Source organism: Drosophila bipectinata, chromosome 3L, assembly GCF_030179905.1.
Source record: "Drosophila bipectinata strain 14024-0381.07 chromosome 3L, DbipHiC1v2, whole genome shotgun sequence".
In the NCBI taxonomy this organism is placed as follows: domain Eukaryota; kingdom Metazoa; phylum Arthropoda; class Insecta; order Diptera; family Drosophilidae; genus Drosophila; species Drosophila bipectinata.
This window is the reverse complement of record NC_091738.1, coordinates 14,659,796-14,679,215: the sequence shown is the minus strand read 5'-3', so window position 1 is coordinate 14,679,215 and position 19,420 is coordinate 14,659,796. Positions and strand designations below refer to the sequence as shown.

The 19,420-nt window shown below is 46.4% G+C and overlaps 3 protein-coding genes across 28 annotated transcripts in view; 1 reads left to right on the top strand and 2 right to left on the bottom strand.

Moving 5' to 3' along the window:
- Svil (Supervillin) overlaps nt 1–2,960 on the top strand; it is a 95,358-nt gene extending 92,398 nt beyond the window's left edge. For all 9 annotated transcript variants that reach the window (XM_070280214.1, XM_070280217.1, XM_070280215.1 and 6 more), the window contains 3 exons: nt 25–2,043; nt 2,101–2,348; nt 2,408–2,960. In XM_070280214.1, the coding sequence (XP_070136315.1) occupies nt 25–2,043; nt 2,101–2,348; nt 2,408–2,647 (2,507 nt within the window). In that variant the 3' untranslated portion in view covers nt 2,648–2,960. The remainder of the gene's footprint in view (nt 1–24; nt 2,044–2,100; nt 2,349–2,407) is intronic.
- A 157-nt stretch (nt 2,961–3,117) lies between these two features.
- On the bottom strand, nt 3,118–8,272 carry LOC108133169 (purine nucleoside phosphorylase). Of its 5 annotated transcripts, none has more exons than XM_017252989.3 (4): nt 7,822–8,272; nt 5,697–5,771; nt 4,431–5,202; nt 3,118–3,461 (listed from the first exon to the last, which is right to left on the bottom strand). In XM_017252989.3, the coding sequence occupies exons 1-4, from the start codon at nt 7,932–7,934 to the stop codon at nt 3,375–3,377; spliced, it is 1,047 nt and encodes a 348-aa protein (XP_017108478.2). In that variant the 5' UTR covers nt 7,935–8,272; the 3' UTR covers nt 3,118–3,374. The 5 variants fall into 5 exon arrangements, with proteins under 5 accessions (XP_017108478.2, XP_017108504.2, XP_017108495.1 ...); XM_017253015.3 differs by lacking the exon at nt 7,822–8,272 and adding an exon at nt 7,259–7,390; XM_017253006.3 differs by lacking the exon at nt 5,697–5,771.
- Nucleotides 8,273–11,044: 2,772 nt separating this feature from the next.
- Spn (protein phosphatase 1 regulatory subunit spinophilin) overlaps nt 11,045–19,420 on the bottom strand; it is a 36,569-nt gene continuing 28,193 nt past the window's right edge. For 3 of the 14 annotated variants that reach the window (XM_070280641.1, XM_043214251.2, XM_043214253.2), the window contains 11 exons: nt 18,693–18,713; nt 18,165–18,624; nt 17,672–18,107; nt 17,257–17,609; nt 16,753–17,193; nt 16,345–16,398; nt 15,630–16,230; nt 13,909–14,710; nt 13,710–13,846; nt 12,956–13,182; nt 11,045–12,899 (listed from right to left, as the gene is read on the bottom strand). In XM_070280641.1, the coding sequence (XP_070136742.1) occupies nt 12,633–12,899; nt 12,956–13,182; nt 13,710–13,846; nt 13,909–14,710; nt 15,630–16,230; nt 16,345–16,398; nt 16,753–17,193; nt 17,257–17,609; nt 17,672–18,107; nt 18,165–18,624; nt 18,693–18,713 (3,799 nt within the window). In that variant the 3' untranslated portion in view covers nt 11,045–12,632. Of the gene's footprint in view, nt 12,900–12,955; nt 13,225–13,709; nt 13,847–13,908; nt 14,711–15,629; nt 16,231–16,344; nt 16,399–16,752; nt 17,194–17,256; nt 17,610–17,671; nt 18,108–18,164; nt 18,625–18,692; nt 18,714–19,420 lie in introns of those variants that run through there. The other 11 variants (XM_070280642.1, XM_017252935.3, XM_070280645.1 and 8 more) reach the window with 10 other exon arrangements.

Here is a 19,420-nt window from a genome sequence, read left to right as displayed (position 1 = left end):
ATTCCGTCTTTATCCTTCTAACAGATGGCCAAAACGCAAACCTGGCCGCGGAGGCTATCGCAGGCCTGGCCTCCATTGAGGATTTCAAGTCGGTGGCCCTGCGCTCCTCGTCCATCCCCCTGCAACAGATGTGGCTGCCCCACAAGCCGGTCATGCTGCTCCACATTAAGGGACGCACTCATGTCCAGACCCGTCTGGTGGAGCCCGTTCACACTTCCCTCAACCGAGGAGATTGCTTCATCCTAGTCGCTGGCCCCCAGCTTTTCCGCTACGTTGGCTCCTTCGCCAACGTGATTGAGATTTCGCGCAGTAAGAAGATTTGCGCTGCCATTGTGGAGAACAAGGATCTGGGCTGCACTGCCTCTCAGGAGGTAATCCTCACCGATGGGAAGTACGTGAACGAGAGGCAGTGGCGCCAGTTCTGGCAACTCCTGGGGAAGAAGGAGGACGACAAGTCGGAAATTGCCGACTGCGGACATGCCGACGAGGACGACGTGTTCGAGAGCAGCCTGATCGAGACGAACAAGATCTACGAGTTCCAAGATGATGGCTTGATTCCACTGGACAAGTTCTGGGGATGCATTCCCAAGGTGGACATGCTGGACACTCGCAAGGTGCTCATCTTTGACTTTGGCAGCGAGCTGTACGTTTGGAACGGCAAGAACGCCCCCTCGGACGCCAAGAGGGCGGCCATGCGACTGGCGCAGGAACACTTTGGTGCCGAAAACTCCGCGGACTACGCCCAGTGCTACCTCAATCCACTGAACTATGCCTGCATTGTGGGTCGTCGTGAGAACACCAAGTATGCCAAGAGAACTGCCAAGCGTCCGGAATGGTGCATTCTCGGGAAGATCACCCAGAACATGGAAACGGTGCTATTTAAGGAGAAGTTCAGCGACTGGCCGGAGCTGGAGCGCGAGGACTTGGAAAAAGATTACCTCGCCAATGGAATCCACGAAGTGCGTGCCCTTAACGGAGCTGCTCTGTTCAAGGGAGAACCCTACCAAGAACCAAATCTGGTCCTGGAACAGGCCAACCTGGGTCGCGGCAATTTCTACTATGATACGGATACCATGCGGCACTTTGATGTAATCACAAAGTCCACAGACAAGTGGCAGATCCACGAGTTCAACTTCGATTCGGAAAATGCTCGCGAGGATTACGGGCATTTTTACTCAGCTGAGAGCTACATAGTGCGCTGGATTTACCAGATTTCGGTGACAGTGCGGGAACTGAGTGGAAAGGTCTCGAACCGAAGCACGGTGGGACGTGACCGCTGTGTCTACTTCACCTGGCAGGGCCGGCAGTCCAGTGCCAACGAAAAGGGAGCTGCAGCTCTTCTGACCGTGGAGCTGGATAAGGAAAAGGGAGCTCAGATGCGGGTGTCTCAGGGAGACGAGTGCACCGCCTTCGTGCGCTTGTTCCGCCAACTTTGGCAGCATCGAGGACGCAAGGAGGATTGCCTGGAAAGGCGTAGCCAGTGGCGACTGTATCAGCTGCAGGGCAACGTTAAAGAGGAAACTCTCCTCAAAGAAGTCGACTGCCAGGCGAGTCAGTTGCGCTCCCGGAACTCCATGCTTCTAATTCATGGAAGTCAGGGAAGTGTAATCGTCTGGCATGGATCTAAGAGTGCTGCCCACACCCGATCTCTGGCCTTGGAAGCGTCCAAGGAACTCGTCACCGAAAAGCCCAAGGACCTCTTCAGCTGCGAAGGTGTCAACGTTTCAGAGATGGAGGAGGGCTCCGAAACAGAGGAGTGTCGTAAGGCCGTAGGATTAAGCGATCAGCGCAAGGAGTACGACAGTCTTATCGAGTCCTCCAAGGCCTACAACTACCAGCTAAGGATCTTCAATTTCTCCAGTACGCAGGGCGTATTCAAAGCTATGGAATTGATTGATCCATTACGTTGCCAAGAACTACAGAGTCCGTATCCCTTCAGCCAAGAGCAACTGTACAATGCCAGGCAACCGACCAGCTTCCTTTTGGACGATGGCGACGTGCTATGGCTTTGGATGGGCTGGTGGCCCTTGGAGGATGTGAAAAGTATGTAAAATTTAATCCTGATTAAGTGGGTTTTTTTTATAATATTCCCTTCTTCAGTAAATACAGATGAACGTAGCAGTCCCACGAACGACAACCGGGCTGGGGTGAATCGCTGGATCTCAGAGCGACGTGCTGCCCTAGAAACAGCCGTCGACTATTGGCGTGCCAAGCACGGCGAAAACGACAAAGAACCCTTCCATGGCATCCGAGGACAGGTGGTGTGGGCCGGTCTAGAACCGGTGGCCTTCAAGGCTCTCTTCCCCGAGTGGACAGATCGATCAGATGTGCGCGACATCAATGAAGAGGTATAACAGTGGAATAGTAGTCCGATAAAAGTTATTAACAAATATTTATTATTTATTAGGATGGTCGAACAAATATCCCCGTAACCATTAGCGAAATGCTAGCACAAATGACCCAGACCGAATACCCGCTGGAGGTGCTCAAGGCACGTCCCTTGCCCGAGGGCGTGGAACCCACTCGTCTGGAGGTCTACCTGAACAGTGATGACTTCAAGTTGGCACTGGGCTGCAGCCGGGCGGAGTTCGAGCAGCTGCCCATCTGGAAGCAAACGAAACTGAAGAAGGAGCGAGGGCTGTTCTAGGAGAGAGGAGCACAATGCAACCTTATAGACTTGAACACTATATCACAAAAAACAATCACTCAAAGAAAATTTTCTTAGCAATGCTTTTGCAATCGGCACAAACAGACCCTATAACATACTCTACATATTAGGCCTTTTTAGTATACCAAGTATCATATATACACGTGCGCATATCCCTATGTACTTTCTATTTTACAAGTACATACAACTTTATATAAACATATATATATACAAATGTAGGCAGGCGGCACTTTAAAATTATTTTACAAAGTGCAAAGGCCAGGCAATAAATATGCTAACCGCTTCATTTTAATGCAGTTTCGAGATAATCGCTTTTACGTATAGTTATAGTTCTAAGGTCTGTTGTTTTACGTTTATTTTTTAAAAATTTTACGAAATTGCATTTGTTTTATCTCTGCAAACACCAAAAATTTGACTAGATTTGGTTAACCATTGTTTTTAATTCGAAATCCTTTCAATATTAGCTTTATTTTTTACCACTTTGTATCTACTTCTATGTATTTGTTTTTATTATTGCGTATCATTGTGTACGTTTAGTTTTTATTTTATTTGAGAAATTTATTTTACATAATTTAGTTGTATTTATGGCCTAAGCTTATACTGTAAATTTTGGGACAGTTGATGTCGTAGTGAGTCGTGACTGCGAGTTTAAGTGAATTAACTATTGTTAAATTTAGCATCCATCACTATTTCCCGCCGTCGCTGCCTAGGACGCGGAGGCGTGAATTTCGCGGACGAGACGTGCGACCAATTCGCAGCAAGCCTTCTGTCTGTTCTTTGCCACGGCCATCACCTAAAATGAAATAAATAAACAAAATGTTAAACAAAAAAAATACATTTCTATATGTTTTATTTAAAATTTGATTTTTCTCAAATGTTTTGAGCGAAATATTTTGTTCAAGACCTATACGTTGGACTACGTTAAAATATGATATTTTAGTGAGGTATTTATACCAAGCCCATTACGTTGTTTCTTCATTTTCCACTTTACTAGCATGCGAGAGTTTTTCCATTTTTCGAGGCTGCCAAAAATCGCATGCGATATTTTGACATATTTTAAAACTGAATAACTGACTGATAGGAAATGCCACAACTTCGGTATTTTTACAAAATAATACGACATACCAACTTTCATAAGGATCCTACAGGGGGAAACCCCATTTTCGAGGGATCCCATCAGGAAAAATGGACAAAAAATCTAAAAAATATTTTGTGTCAGGGTTTTGATGCAGAACGGTGGAGAAACGATCCAGAAATCGTTTGAGGTACTCCGCTTGAGAATCGGATGAGAATTGGCGAAGATATAGCCATCACAGTGGGCCCTATAGGGGAAAACCCCATTTTCAAGAGATCCCATCAGGAAAAATGGACAAAAAATCTCAAAAATATTTTGTGTCAGGATTTTGATGCAGAATGGTGGAGAAATCGACATAGAAATCGTTTAAGGTACTCCGCTTTAGAATCGGATGAGAATTGGCGAAGATATAGCCATCACAGTGGGCCCTATAGGGGAAAACCCCATTTTCAAGGGTTCCCAACTGGAAAAATGGACAAAAAATCTAAAAAATATTTTTTCTCAGGATTTTGGTGCAGAATGGTGGAGAATCGATCCAGGAATTGATTGAGGTACTCCGCTTTAGTATCGGATGAGAATTGGCGAAGATATAGCCACCACAGTGGGCCCTATAGGGGAAAACCCCATTTCCAAGGGGTCCCATCAGGAAAAATGGAAAACAAAGATATTGACGCTTTCTAAACCTACCTCCTCATGGGTGGCCTCCTCGTCCTTCTTGTCGCTGTATTCGGTGGCGCATTTGTTGGTGATGAGGCTGAAAGCAAACACCTTCATGTCACAGTGCCGGGCGGTGATTACTTCGTGAACTGTGGACATGCCCACTGCATCCACGCCCATCATTCGCAGAGCCTTCAGCTCGGCGATGGTCTCGTAGTTCGGACCGCCCAAACAGGAGTAGACACCGACATGAACGTTCGACTCGATGCCCATAGTCTTGCTGATCTCGAGGGCCTTGTTGATCATTTCTTTGTTGTAGGAATTCACGAGGGCGGGGAAGCGGGGACCAAATCTAGGATCGTTGGGTCCCTGGAGCGGCGAGTTTCCAGCGAATCCCAGCATGTTCACATGGTCGTGCATCAGCATTATATCACCCACAGCATACCGGGGATTGATACCGCCAGCCGCATTGGTGGCGAAGAGGTATTCCACGCCGCACAGCTTCATTACTCGCACCGGCATGGAGCACTTGGCCAGGGGGTAGCCTTCGTAGAAGTGGAATCGTCCCTGCATGGCCATTACCGTAGCGCCTTCCAGGGTTCCAAGGACTAGTTTACCCGCATGGCCCTCAACGGTCGACACGGGGAAGTTGGGAATCTTTTCATATTCGAAGATCTTGGGATCCTGGATTATTTCCGCCAACGAGCCGAGTCCGGAGCCGCAGATAATGCCGATTTTGGGGCGCATGCCAGAGCCCTTGATGATGAAATCAGCAATTTCCTGGATTACTTCATACGGATACCTGTTGAAATTAGGAAATGATTATAATCCAATATTTTTTAATGGTATGAAATGTTGAACATAAGACATTTTTGATAAAATAATTTGGGTTGGTTAGACATAAACTTTCAATCAGTTTAATGATAAGACGAAAGAGACAAAACGGAAAAAACAATGTAGGTTTTTAAATAGAAACTTTTACGAAGGTTTTTAATAGAAAAATGACTTACGAATTGGACAAACTATACAATATGGGTTAAATTGGTATTAAAATACAAGAACCTTTCACCTTTTATGAAAGATTCCACTTTGTTTTTGATGACTAATTGGTAATTAAAATGTGACAATATAATTTAACTTTCCTGCCAATAAACATATACCATGATGGTTCTAATAAAACAACAAAGATGTTATCACTTTAAAAAAAACTTTAGAATGAAGACATTTTTAATGTTTGGACAAAATAACAAAAAGGAAACATGAAAAGTTAGCTAATTTTGAAATTGGACTACAAACGTGTCTTCGTTTAGAACGCGTATTGCTCTTAATTCCTCAGGCGTTAAATAACACTCGATTTTGCCACCATTTTTTCTGAAATAAGGGTAAAAAGAAGGTTGATTTGATTTGTTGGGTAAGTTTCCATTCTTATTAAAAACACGGTCATAAGATATGGATGGTAGTACGCCCCCGCAAAGAACGCTTATCATTTATTGGCTCCAATCGATAAAAGAAACAATATGGTAAGATTGCATGACTATTTGGGCCGCGTAGTGCTCTAGAGTAATTAAAGCTCCAAGCTACCAATAAAATTGGAATTCAATTAAAACTTTTAATGAACTTCAGCTGCTTGAAAACTACACTTGACGACTTTGAACCGAATAAGCTGCGGTTCGTCAAACGCTGTTACTACATATGAACCCCTAACCCCACGTGCTCAAATGCTTTCATCATTCATCACTTGTTTTTCCATCAGACCCCAGGCTGATAAGCCCCTGTAATGATGCTCCCAATATTATCAATTGTTGCAGATGAAAAACAAAAACATCATCAAGTGTAAACATAAAGTGCGTCATTAAGGCAAATGCCGCATCAGGCCTCCTCCATCATAACTTGTATTAATTGGTTAGTTTAGCATGAATAGCCTTAATAAAATTAAACCCCCCGGCAGCTAGTCGGCAGCATTTATGCAAATTCATTCGAAACACGCGACGACTTTTCGCCGCCTTATCAATATTCAGCATCGAAATCGAAAACAAGTTTAGAAACTAATCAGAGTGCCTACCAAGTTGGTGGTGCGGTGGCCAAGTGGATAGCATTCTTTATCGGACAATTTTCCAATTACTGACGGAACTGGTACTGGTAGTAAAGATTACGTACTGGGGGGGCCTGTGTCAAGATCACGGGACGAACACACCCGCTTTCATAGGGGGCTTGGTTACATGGCCAACACTGCTTACACAAGAATATGAGATGTTGTTGAAGTTCACTACTTTTAGTAGATAATAATATAATATATAATTATGTTTTCCTTAATTTCAAACCAGGAGAGCGAGCCCATTGACCAACCGGATCATTCAATATAATTTTATTCGGTTTGTATATATTCAGAATAAGATTTTAATGACCTGCCGACGTCAAGCCGCGAAAAATGATAAGCCCCTCTGGAATACTGGAATGACTTAATTCAAATTCGAAATACCACCACACAGATTTTTGATAGCGGAAAGATCAAGGACAAGGTCTAGACTCTAGAGTCTTTAGCTTTCTGGTTCTAATTCGAATTCCAAACTGGTTTTTATAAACAAAACAGAATTGAGGACTTACAGCTCAGACTGCGGGGTGGCTAGAATGGGTACAAACACCTCGGGATCTAGGATGGCGGTCTTGTTGCCGGCCTTGCCCCTGGGATTGGAACAGCAGTCTGTGTTGCACATTTTTAAGATGCAACAACGGCAGGGAACAGGTTTTGATTGGATAGACAACAGAATCAAACTGACAACTAAGTCAGGGATAGGTGTGAAAGAGATTCCCGTCCTCTCCCAACTCCCCCTCTTGGAGGATACTTTGTGGAAACTTACAAAAGACTCTGGGGCGTGGGTATGATCTTCTCGCCGTTCACCATACTAGCCTTGCCCTTCTTCTCCGTACAGGAATTGGCGGCTCCCTTGTTGGAGCCTCCTGGGCCGGCGCAGCAGTCCCGCGAGCACATCCTGCCGGTGGTAAGAGATCTTAGAGCAGTGCTCCTGGCTAACCCAACAGAAAAAGCAGGCACGAAATTTTGCGAAGGATTTCCGGAGACCGAACTTGGGCTATTGCAGGCAGCAGTGTTTTTTTTTAGGAAATTATAGGAAAGTGAAGTGTCTAGAAAGGCTTGCTACGGAAAGTGGCAGTCACATCCAAGGCCGTATCGATTCGGCCTTTGGAAAGCGGGTCACAGGAGTAAGCGAGAGCAGAGGTCGAGGTGGGGTAGAGTAAGTGCAAAGGAGGACATTGGCGGGGTGGAGGAAAAGCAAATAGCCCCATTAAGCATTGCTGTTATTGGAAATCCCAACTGGAGGTGATTGCAGCAAACGAGCGCCTGGCGTGAGGCCCTCCGATATGGACTATGTAAGATATAGTCACTAACCCCCACTCTACTTACGAGGCGTTCTCCTGGGCTGTGTAGTCGGCCGTCTTCTGTCCGTTGGAGTGGCCATTGGAGTGTCCATTGCCATTGCTGGTGGCAACCTCGCCATTGGAATTATATCCCGTCATTGTACGGATGGGAGATGCTGCTCTCGAGATGAACAATTCACTGTAATTATATAATCTCAGCGGCTCTTTCGCTGTTTATGCAAATCGAAACTTTCGCGCAAATCGAATCAAAAGTCAAAATCGGGCCACGTTTCTATTCGCTTTTGCAAAAGCCAATTTAGAAATCTGGAACTGAAACCGAACTGGTGATCTGGAACCGGAATTTCCTTTGTAATCTTGTTACTTTTCACAGCTGTTGGTTAATTTCGAATGTTCTTCAATAAAAACATATATATTTTTTGCGTCGATTGTATCCTCCGCGGAGCTGTTGACTGTTCGAGGGCTTACGGAATTGTGAAGTCGTTCGGCTCCGGGATGCCGACTTTTAAACTATATAGCCTGCGCCTGCGTTGACGTCGCTGCTGCTTCTGCTGCCGACGACGACGACGACGACGGGGTCTGATGAAGCGTCGCTTCAGGAAAACCAAGATCGGATTCTGTCGGAACCGGGATCGGCATCGGGATAGCCATAGTCATTGCGCTGATTGTTCAGCATTCAATTTAAATTGTTTGCGCGGGCCTATTATGTAGCATATTATTCAGCCGGAATTGTTGTGGCCAATTAATTGAGTTGAGCGAATCAGTATATTTACCTCCAAGTGGGGAGACCACAACTGGGAGGCAAACAACTCTTTCCCCGAGAGAGCTCAGATAAGAAACCAAATAATGTAATCATAAATGATGTCGCCATTGTCCCGGCAGGTGGGTTCAATTATATGGACTTTTTGATATGAGCTTTATAGCATCAGACCTCGAATTCTTTCCTCATAGACTCATAAAGAGCTATTTCTTGAAATCAAACTTAGTCAGCTCTTCAGTTGAGACCCAATATTACCAGAATCTGAAGTATATTCTATCACTTTTTGCAAACACAAACATCTCTAGCTATTTTTAAAATTATTTTCAAAACATGCCACTGGCCGAGAATTATATTTAATTTGCCTGGTAACCTCTGTCAAGGGTTATCAGCCTCCGGAGAAGGCGGAAAGTTTTGATAGATCATCAGTTCCTAGGGCTCTGGCCCAGACACCCCGTCACACGAGCCTGTTGAAATAGTGACTGCATCTTGAATCACCCAGTAACAGTGCATTTCTCAATCAAAAACGATGTGGCATGATGCATTTATTGCAATATTTTAGCATATTTATATTAAATATTGAATGATGAGACGCATAGATTTCAAAACATCCTTATCAGTTCGTGGGGGGTCTTCGTAGGCAATGATCCGAGGCGTAATCATTTCTAGCAGAATGTGTAAACAACTCTCGGCATGTCGAAAGAATTTAATCGCACACTAGTCAAGGGTTATAAGACTAGACTCAAATGACTAACTAAAAATGCGACTAACCAACTAATCATAATCCTATTTTAATTAATCTATCCCTTTGGTTGCTAGGCTCTCCGGTGCGGCAACGTGAGGAAAAATAATCTGTTGACGATTGTGTGGGAACTTCAGAGGCCCAGGGCCGAAACCCGAGTCTCGAATGCTCTATGGTGCACCCTACGACAATACCCAAAGTGTGTGCAGAGGTCACAACATGCCGACCACTCTCTAAAGAAACAGTGGAAAATTCCACGATGATAAGGAAAACCCAGCTAATGTTTCAAAATGTTCCATTCATCTTTCCGTGGAAGATCTCGATCGCAGGTCGTTTGGTGGCATCTTCAGGCTGTAAAGTGTGTGTATCTTGGAGAGGGTATCTCCGTTCCCTCCCAGATTGTGCAGCGGAACAACAAACCCATTCGAGCTGTTTGTGCTGCATTTATAAACAGGAACGTGATGGATGCACCGATAACGCAGATTGGCCCAGTGAGGGGAGTAAACAACACGGTTTCCATTTGGGTTTATTTCGGAGTATATTTATTAGCACTGTCTGTTGTTCTGCATAACTCATTATTTTCCATGATTTGCTAAGATTGAGTTGCATTTTGTAATTTTAAATGACCAATTCTTAAATATTGACGTTGATTTGTATTAATAAGAGGTTTCTATTCCTTTGCGAATTAAGTTTCGAGTAATCTTTTGCGGAAGTTCTGGGGTTTTCTGAAGAAGGGATTTCTAAATTCAAAGAGTATAACTAGTTATGATATGAACAAAATAGACTCATTTGCACAAATGATACGACAGATACGCAGTACAAAATTCACAAACTCAAAACTCAAACAAATTTGAATTATTAATTGAAGATTTAAATAATTAAGATTTAATGGCCATTATTCAAATATTTAAAACAGAAAGTTTAAGAATGATTGGAATGAGCAACCAAAATGAGTTAAAGTTCATTTAAAATTATAATTAAGTGAGAACGATAGTCACAAGTCTCCCAAATCCAAATCCACATCCACATCCAATTCCAACTCCCGAGGCCACAAAACCGAGCCAACTTTGGTCGTTAAGTTCCCAAAATCGGAGACAAAAAGCCAGTTTTCGAAAGGGCTATAATTCTACGAGCAAAATAATCAATAATATTGAGTATCTAATGGGTAATATAATTTTCATCTAAGGCATTTGCGGGAGTTTTAATATTTCAACGTATTCGTGACAAAGGAGTGCACACGCATCCTAGCCGGGGTGGGACTGTGTGAGCTGGAAGGGTGTCAGTGTCCAGCCAAGTGCCCTCCACCAGGACGGTCTTCCTCTGCTCTGGGTAATTAGTTCGTTCATTCTGGTTGGGACGGTTTTTCGCAATGAAAAAGGCACGAATGTGTTCTGTAGGTGTTTAACATTTCGTTTTATTTTTTGTTTATCAGGCGCCCCTGTCGGGCCTCTACTCTTTGAGGATTTCGAGGTGACAGGTGCGACTTAAGGTTCTTTAATCGTTTAATTTGATTCACGAATTCCAAACTGGTTCCTATACTCTTCAAAGATATTCGTTTTTGTTTTAAATGTGATGTAAATCGCTTACTAACAATTACCCAAAAATAAACTGTAAACAAAGTGCACAATTTAAAAGAACACACACACATATTCGGGAGCGTTTTGTGTGGCGGCGGCACGCGATCACATCTCTCGGATCAGGTTTCTCCAAATATCCGGGATGGGGAGATCCACTTGATCTCCACTTGACGCGTGCAGCGCCACAAAAATTTGCATTTTGAATTTGTTCAAGTGATTCGATTTGATTGTGTCTTTCGTTATCATTTTTTGTAAGTTATAATGGTTGATTTTTTGTTTTGGTTTTTTATGGTTTTTGTGGCACTGTTTAGAGGCGAGCTTTTCAAAAGCTATATTAAGGACTTGCGACGAGACGTGAATGCACATGCGGTGAATATGCGCTGCCGGCCATCGGCTTCCCGGGTCGTCCACCTAGATGGACGTCCACCTGGCCACGGCCGGGGTCTTAAAAGTCAAATAGAGACAGAATGGTAGTTGGTAGAGAGTTAGATAGAAAGGAGAGAGTATTCATATATGTTCATATAGGTATTATTACGCTAATTGTTAACACCAAACAAGGACTAGTTTCTAAACTTGGTTTTTCTTTGATAAAATTCAAAGTTGGGTCCTGGTTCTGTGGCCATAGCTCTGTAGAGACTAACGTAGATCCGATAGTTAGGATTTGGTTTATAGATTTATTGCAACATTTTGAAATTATAAGATAAACGTAAAAGTAAGTACACAACACAAGAACACACAAGGATAGAAAGACATAAACTAGGCATAAAATATACAAATACAAGAGTTCTACAAAAAACTATACAAGGCAGAAAAACAAACTCTAACACTCACTCACTCACTCATATTAACTAACGAATTACATTAAAGATTAAAGATTACTTTCTTTTTGGCTGGTGGACACTTGCATTGGTTTGGCCTTTGCTGGTAACAGGGAACAAAAATGGTATCAGCTTTATACTTAAGTACTCAGTGACTTTCGGGCATAGCATACACAATACAGTACAATACAATACTTTAGCATTAGTTGTTAGTTGTTATACGTAATCCATAGGTGTCTGACATAGAATACAATCCACCGTTTATGTTTCGTATATATGTATAGGTTATTATATCTAGAATTGAATATTATCGAGTACGCACTAGTCATTAAATTACACAGATAAATAATTAGAAAAAAACGAGACATTCCGTGGATTAAATTAGTCGCTATTAATATTAATGTTCAAGTCTCCTCTCAAACTCCTCCCACTGCCGTACATCCGTCTACTCCAAGCTCCGCTCCTCTTCAAATGGCTATTTGGTTTTGGTTGGCTTTTAAAAAAGAATTTCCTTTGTTTTTGTTTTTAAATTAATCGTAAAATCAGTCAGTCCAACGCCTTTTGAGTTAGTTGCTAGCTCCATCATTGGGTTGGGAGCTGTCGACTGTTGTCTGGTCGTACTCTCTTGGGGAATCTCGCTCCTAACCCTCCTAACACAGCGGGATGCACTCCGCGCCCTCCTCTCTAGAGTAATTACATCTATAATTCCATTAGGGTAGTAGAGATAGGTTAAAATGTAGTACGTATGTGTAATAGAAGTGGGTGTTGTACAAATAAATTATGTTATCATTAGATGCGTATAAATATATATATAACTGCTAATACGAGTGTGTTGCTTGTGTGTGTGTGTGTTTGTGGTGTGTATGCATAGACTACATATACTGCGTACGCTTTTGGTTTTTGGCTACATTCTGTTCTTCAGAGTCTTACTGGCTAACAATTCAACTACTTCTTTTTGGCCGCCTTCTTCTCGGCCTTGCGAATGGCCTTCTCGCGCTCCCGTCGCTCGCGCTCCATGTCCTTGCGCTCCTTCTCGATGTTCGCCTTGAGGTCCTTCAGGCGCTTCTTCAGCCGGTGCTTGTCGTCGCCGCTCACGCCCAGCGTCTTGAAGTCCTTCGAGTCGAGGGTGAGCAGCGCTCCGCCCTCCACGTTGTGCTCCTTGAAGACGGGTATGTAGCGCTCCAGCTCGATGCCCATCAGCCAGTGGCCCACCTGCGAGGAGATACATGAGTGACTGTTTCTAGTTAGCTGGTAAATTCTACACCCACCTGATCCTTGGTCCACTCGTGGACGGGGCCACCCTTGTAGTGGTAACCGGCAGCCGCCGCCTTGCGATCCGAGAAGCTGGAGCTTGATCCAGAGAGGTCCAGGGTGCGGCTGGGCGAGTAGCCCGGCGAGGAGCAGCCCGAGGACATGCTGGTGGGCGAGGGCGGGCCGGTGGTGTGGGCGGACGGCTGCTGCTGGAGCTGGGGATGGTGCTGCTGCTGCCAGGGGACTGTGCCGGGCGGGGAGAGTGATTGTGGAACGACTTGTTTAACTTTGGATCGATCGATCATTTGGGGGAGAGAGAGAGAGGGGAAGACAGAGAATCCGGAGACAGAGGTTAGTAAGTTCAGAGTGCACCGCTCAGCACCGCTCGTTAGCGTAGTGGGGTTAGCGTAGACATTCAAAGATAGATAGAGGACAGTGTGGAAGATGTGGTTAATGTTAACGGTAAACAGCTTTCAATGAAATCTCAAGACCTTATATAGGTATAGTATATATCGGGTTATATATATTGAACGGCTTGAACGGATTGAACGGTAAACATATGTACAGATTTGTATGAGAATGAGATGAGACGGTCTGGTCTGTCGGGGAGGCTGTCTGGCTGTCTGGGTACTGAATGGAGGTTAGTCTGGAGGCTTACGACCTATGTAGCTAAATAGGGGAGAGATTCGGAGGATTGATCTGGTTGATATCGGTTTGGCTGAAGTGACTAGATTCGGTTCGTGACTAGGTTGGTGGTGGGGCATAGTTCACCTTTGGGCTGCGCCTCGTTCACCGCCTGGCGGATCTCGTTGATCAGCGTCTTGCAGTTGATCGCCGCGGCGCTCTGGCTCTTGTTGATCTCCGTGTAGTCGTCGCTGGAGTGTCGCGAGGATCCGTCCCCAAGTCGCCTGCAAAGTTGAAGCAGCCGTTTAGCAAATGAAACTTCTCTACTTCTCCCCCAAAAACCCACCTCTCGCGATCGGACAGTGCCTGGTTGAGTTGGTCCGTGAAGCTGGAACCGGGCAGCGGCACTTTACTGCCGTTGGGAGCTACCCGTCGCCGGCTGGGGTACATCCAGCTCTCCGCCGGCTCGTTCTCCGAGAGCTTGTCGTTGGACCCGAGTATGGAGTCGTACGAGCTGTTGAGATCCCGGTTGCTGCTGCTGGCCGGACCCGTCCCGAAGGTGGTCATGCTGCCGCGATGGAAGTCGTTGAGACCGCCGCTGTCCGCCGGCGAGCCCAGGGAGTTCTTGAAGATGCCGGGTATGCTGATGCTGGTCGCCGCCTGCTGCTGCTGCAACTGCTGCTGCTGCTTGCTGGGGTCCTTGTGCACCTGGGCGTACAGCTGATTGATCTGAGCCTCCCGCGCCGTCGACTGGTTCGACGAGCTGGAGGAGGCCGACGACGTCGAATTCAGCAGGATGGCCGTGGTGGTGCCCAAATGGCCGTTGGAGGGGGTCACCGTTGACGTGGCGACCATCGCCGGCGGATGGTGCTGGAGCAGGTTGTTCACGTTGGCCAGCAGGTGCGAGTTCCCATTGGAGAGGCTGCTGATCGTCTCGTGGGCGTTCGCCCCAGTGCCCGCCAAGTTCGGGGAGGAGCCCTCGTCCGCCTCCTCCTCGTCGCTGTCGTCCAGCGTGCACTCCGAGCTGCGGCTGTTGCTCCGGCTGCGCTTGATGAGGTTCCCGTTCGAGAGCTGGGCGTCTCCGTTGGCGGTGCCGTTGGCTCCGTTCGTGGAGGGCAGCTGGCGATTGGCTAGACCGCCCCGGGAGGCTTTTGTTTTAAAAATCGGTTGCGATTTGGGGGTGCATTTGTGTTTTTGGAATTTTTTTTGGTTTTGTTTTTTTTTTTAATTATTATTTTGTTGTTGGGCGAAATGAGGGCGCAGCGTGTAGGCGTGGCAGTCACAAAACAACGAGCAAGAAAACGTAACGCAAACATGAACAACGAGAAGGAACGACAACAGAGACGGCAGACACAGAGAGGCAAAATATAAAATGCGGAGAAATGTGAAAAGAAAGAGAATAACAGTTAGCACAAAATGGCAGTGAAAGTACAAAAGAAGGAGGAGCGATAAAGGCAAAACAAAAGGTAGGTCGAGGCAGGTGATTGGAGGTCAGCCCGGAAGTGCAGCTCAAAAACAAAATGAATCACTTGTCCTGAACCAGGCTATGGCTCAAAGGGGGGAATCGTTTAAGGAAGAGGTAGAAGGATATAGTTGCCAGGATGCGGGTAACTATAGCAGGTAGGCCTCAAGACACTTGGATAGATGGGGTACTGAACCCACTTAAGGCTTGTCTTAGGGTCTCTGACTCTTAGATGATCTTTAGACACTTCCTTCATGGAAATAGAACCACATTTGAAGAAGTGGAGATCACATTGGTATCGTTATGGAATCGGCATCAATTAGGCCAAGTCACTAGGACTAGAATCTCTATAAGGTATCTTCTTGGGTATTTCCAGAACTACGTCCTGATACTTTTAGGTCTGAAACCCATTCACCTTGAAGGAAGATAGCCTCCTTAAAAAGGGGGAGCTCTTCAAGGCATTCGCCAAAACGAGATAACGGCGGGAATCTTCAAATCAGGTCGTTCTTTAGACCATAATCCCTCCCTTTGAGCCAAGACGGTCTTTCGACAAAGCTATGACAAAACAAACCGAGATGAGAATATAAGTAATAAAGGGTACTTACCCAGGTCGATCTTGGTCTTGTTCACAGAATTGTCCAGCAGCTCGTGCTGGGGCACTGCTGCGTCCAGTTCGTCCTTGACCGGAACCTTGCGCTCCACCGTGGCCGTTTTGACCCCATCGCCATCGGGCGAGAGGTCCGAGATCTCAGTGTCCGACAGCTCCGTCTCCAGCTTGTGGAAGAGGGGCTTTGGCGGCGCCTTGCGCATCATCTGTGGTGTGAGCTTTAGGGTGGCACTGTCGTAGGGCAGGCCCACAGGGAACCCGGCCTTTCGCTGCGTCTCCTGCAGCTCGTGCTCGAGGTTGATGACCCGATCCTTGAGCTTCTTGACCAGGGCATTATACTCGGTGTCCTTTTCCTGCAGCAGCTGCTGGTAGAACTCCTCGCGGTGGCACATGTCCAGCTCCCGCTGCTGGTACTCCCGCACCAGGCGCTTGGCTTTGTTGTACTTCTTGTCGAGGGCCATGTACTGGCCCTGGGACTGCTGCAGCATGTTCTGCAGGTTGGCCGCCTCCTTCCGGATGTTGCCGAGCTCCCGCTCGCTCTGACGCAGTCGCTCGCTGAGCAGCTCATTCTCGTTGCCCGTCGTCTCGAGCTTGACCAGCTGGGAAGGGTTAAGACTTTATTAGTATCTGGGACTGGGCTTTCATGGGAGTTTGGTGCAGATGAGGGATGAGATGAGATGAAATGGAGAAACAAAAGTAAAAAGTAAGCGAACCTTTCGTTTGAGATTTTGGATTATTTCATCCTTAACCAGGCAACCCATTTCACTCTGGGAAAAGAATAAAAAAAAATAAAATAAAATAAATAAATAAGAATAATAAAATAATAAATGGTTCTTAAATATAAACAGAATGCAACTCAACATCTTAATCAACGAGAACCATAAGGTCTAGGTTATAAAACTAAATGGTAAACGTGTTTCGAGAATGTGCTCTACAATTTCTGGCAGTGTCTAAAATTTGGCTTTCAATGACGTTTTCACAAATCCAATTACCGCTTTGTGCTGCATTTCAATATCCACCCACAAATGTTGAAATTCAGCAAAAGGAGAGAGAAGAACACAAGAACACACAAGTTAACAACAGCATCAAGATACATTCTGATCGGCCTGGGCAGTCCTTACCTCCTGTAGCAGCCGCTTCAGCGACTCTACCTCCTGCGAGTGAGTGGCCTCCACCTCCATCGGATGCTCGACCTGGACCGGGCTGGAAGGACCCTCGCAAACACTCGAATTGGCCGACACCGGCTGGGTGGAGTCCTCGGAGTAGTCGAGGGTGCGACGTAGGTACTCCTCTTGTTGGCTAGGATAGTAACAGGATGGGAAATTACAAAAAGAGTTATAGGATGAGAGGCAAGGAACTAACCGCTTGAGGCGCTCTTCCTTCTCGCGATCGGCCTGCAAGCTCAGCCTGATGAGCTGGGCCACCTCTGAGTTCTCGGGATCGCGCTCGCGTCCGATTTGGAACTTGACTAGACCGGAGGTGTTGCGCAGCACAGAGGCTGCGTACGCTTGGGTGACTCCCACGAGGCTCTTGCCGTCCACTTCAATGATCTGGTCGTTGACCTGAAAGAGGGAATTAAAATATAAGACCTATGCTGCTTGGTAACCCGGCCTTAAGATGCCCACCTGAATGCGGCCGTCCCTGGCTGCTGCTCCGTTGTCGGTAATGGTTTTCACAAATATTCCTAGTTTCTCCAAGCCGGCGTCAGCGCCAACGCCCATACCAATTATGCTGAGACCCAATCCTTCGGGACCCTTCATAAGCTCCACGGGGAAGACGTGCATCTTCTCCACGCGCTTCTCGAGCTCGTATTCCGCCGAAGCGGCCACCGGATCGACATCTTCGTTTCGCCGATCGTAGTCGTTCACGGAGAATGTGGAGTACACGTGTATGGGTCCGGAGCTGAAGCGAACCTTGGGGTTCTTGCGCACTGTGATGGGTGGATAGGAGCAGTCGTCGTCGTCGAAGTCTAGGAGACCTGTAAGCGATGAAGGATACTTTTGAAGTTCCAATAAAAGGTGAGAAACTATTCATCCTTACCAGGCACTTCCATCCAAAAGTTGCCATCCTCAAAGTAGTGCACTCCTGCCTCCACGAGCACCTCCTTGCTCCTCACAGGCGGGTATTCCGGTATGTAGTACTGGCTGTCGTCTAGCTCGGTCACGCCGGTGCTCAGAACCGTTGAATTGGTGGCTGGCTCGGCATCCGCCAGGGAGTAGGTGGAATTGTGCTTGCTAGAGATGATGCTGTCATCGATCGTGGTGGTCTGGTTGAGTGTGGCGTCCGACTGGGTCGACTCCACCGACACGATCGACTCGTGCAGCGACTCTCCTCCGCCGGTTACAAAGGTCTGGTTAGGATCGGAATGTTTGGCTTCGAGGAGGATCTCCTCCCGCTCCCGTACTTCCCGCTGCCCGTCTCCGCCAGCCGAAGGTCCGGAGCTAATGAGCAGATTCTCTAGACTGCGTTTTGGAGCCTGAAAGTGGAAGTTAAGTAAAAATGTTTGGTTATCAGCTAAAGCGGCAAGTCTCACCTCGAGGACGTCCCTCAGCCACTCTGGCTCGTCGTCGTCGTGGCGAGTGGTGGCAGTGGTGGCCGTAGAGGGTGTGGTAGTGGTCGTGGTCTCTGTCTCAGTGCTGTCCGCCTTGGTGAAGGTGGCGTTTAGAGGTCCTGCTGTGGTGGCCTGACCATATCCGACAATGTCAACTGCTTCCACCTCGTCCGAGTCGCCGTCAGCCTCCTCGTTGAACTCGGCTCGAGCGTGGTCCTCCTCGATGTCCTCGTCGTCCTCCTCCTCGTCGACAATGGCCGGCACGGCAGCTATTTGAATGTCCTGCTCCGCTACGGGGGCCGAGTCCTCGATGAGATTCTTGATGCTGGTCGGCGATGTTGCGGTGGCAACAACGGCAGCAACAGCCACGCCCACACTTGGGGCGGCGTTGAGTATTTGCTCGACTTCCTTGGCCTGTTCGTCCGACAGCAGCGACTGTTGCCTATTCGGAGGATAAAAGTTGATTAGAAAAATGAGGAATCACTTGTCTCGCTGGCTCGCAGGACCAACCTGATTTTGTTTTCCAAAATGCTACGTAGACAGGACACAGTATACAGGATACAGGATACAAGACAGAACAAGCACAACAACAACAACAGGCAAGTTACGATAATTAAATGAAAATAAACAAAGTGAGAGATGAATGCACAAAATAATAAAAAATTCTTAAAAATAATAAATAAACTAAAGCACTTTAAAATAAATAAATTAAAGCAAACAAATTAAAAACATGCATGTAGTTACAGCCATCAAGTTGGCCGGGACTAGGGCGTGCAATTATAATTTAATGCTCATTTTAATTCGAGAGCAGCCAGCGTGGTGTCAATACTACACTTCCTGGCTCTGCCAGTCCACAAGTTACCCTTTCATTCGCCCGTAATAATAATGTTGGCTGGCGGAGTACTGGGAGGAGTGCTGGGCGTGGTGCAATGTCGAATTAAACATGCACGCTTACACGAGCACGTCCAGCAGGCTCCTCCGGGAGGACCGGAGGCAGGACAAGTTATGTCGCATACGGAGGCACACCTGACCCCACCAGGCAGACAGTTGGAGCGTTGGGTGCATTTAACGAACAAGTGTTTGTCACTCTCACTTGTGCGTGACGTCACGTGTAAGGTGCCTGTTTCCCCGTAGTGTTTGTTAATTACTGCCAACAATTGTCAGCTATCATACAGTGAGAGAAATACTTGGTACTCCTGGAGTTTGCCTCAGAGAACCTTTAAAATCTTTAGTTCAGT

Excerpts from the sequence above, each read along its gene's own strand:
- LOC108133169 (XM_017253015.3), bottom strand. The coding sequence starts at position 7,389 with ATGTGCTCGCGGGACTGCTGCGCCGGCCCAGGAGGCTCCAACAAGGGA. Across the intron at positions 5,203-5,696 it reads CGCGTTCTAAACGAAGACAC|GTATCCGTATGAAGTAATCC; the intron begins GTTTGTAGTCCA and ends TAATTTCAACAG. Across the intron at positions 3,462-4,430 it reads AGGAGGCCACCCATGAGGAG|GTGATGGCCGTGGCAAAGAA; the intron begins GTAGGTTTAGAA and ends ATTTCATTTTAG.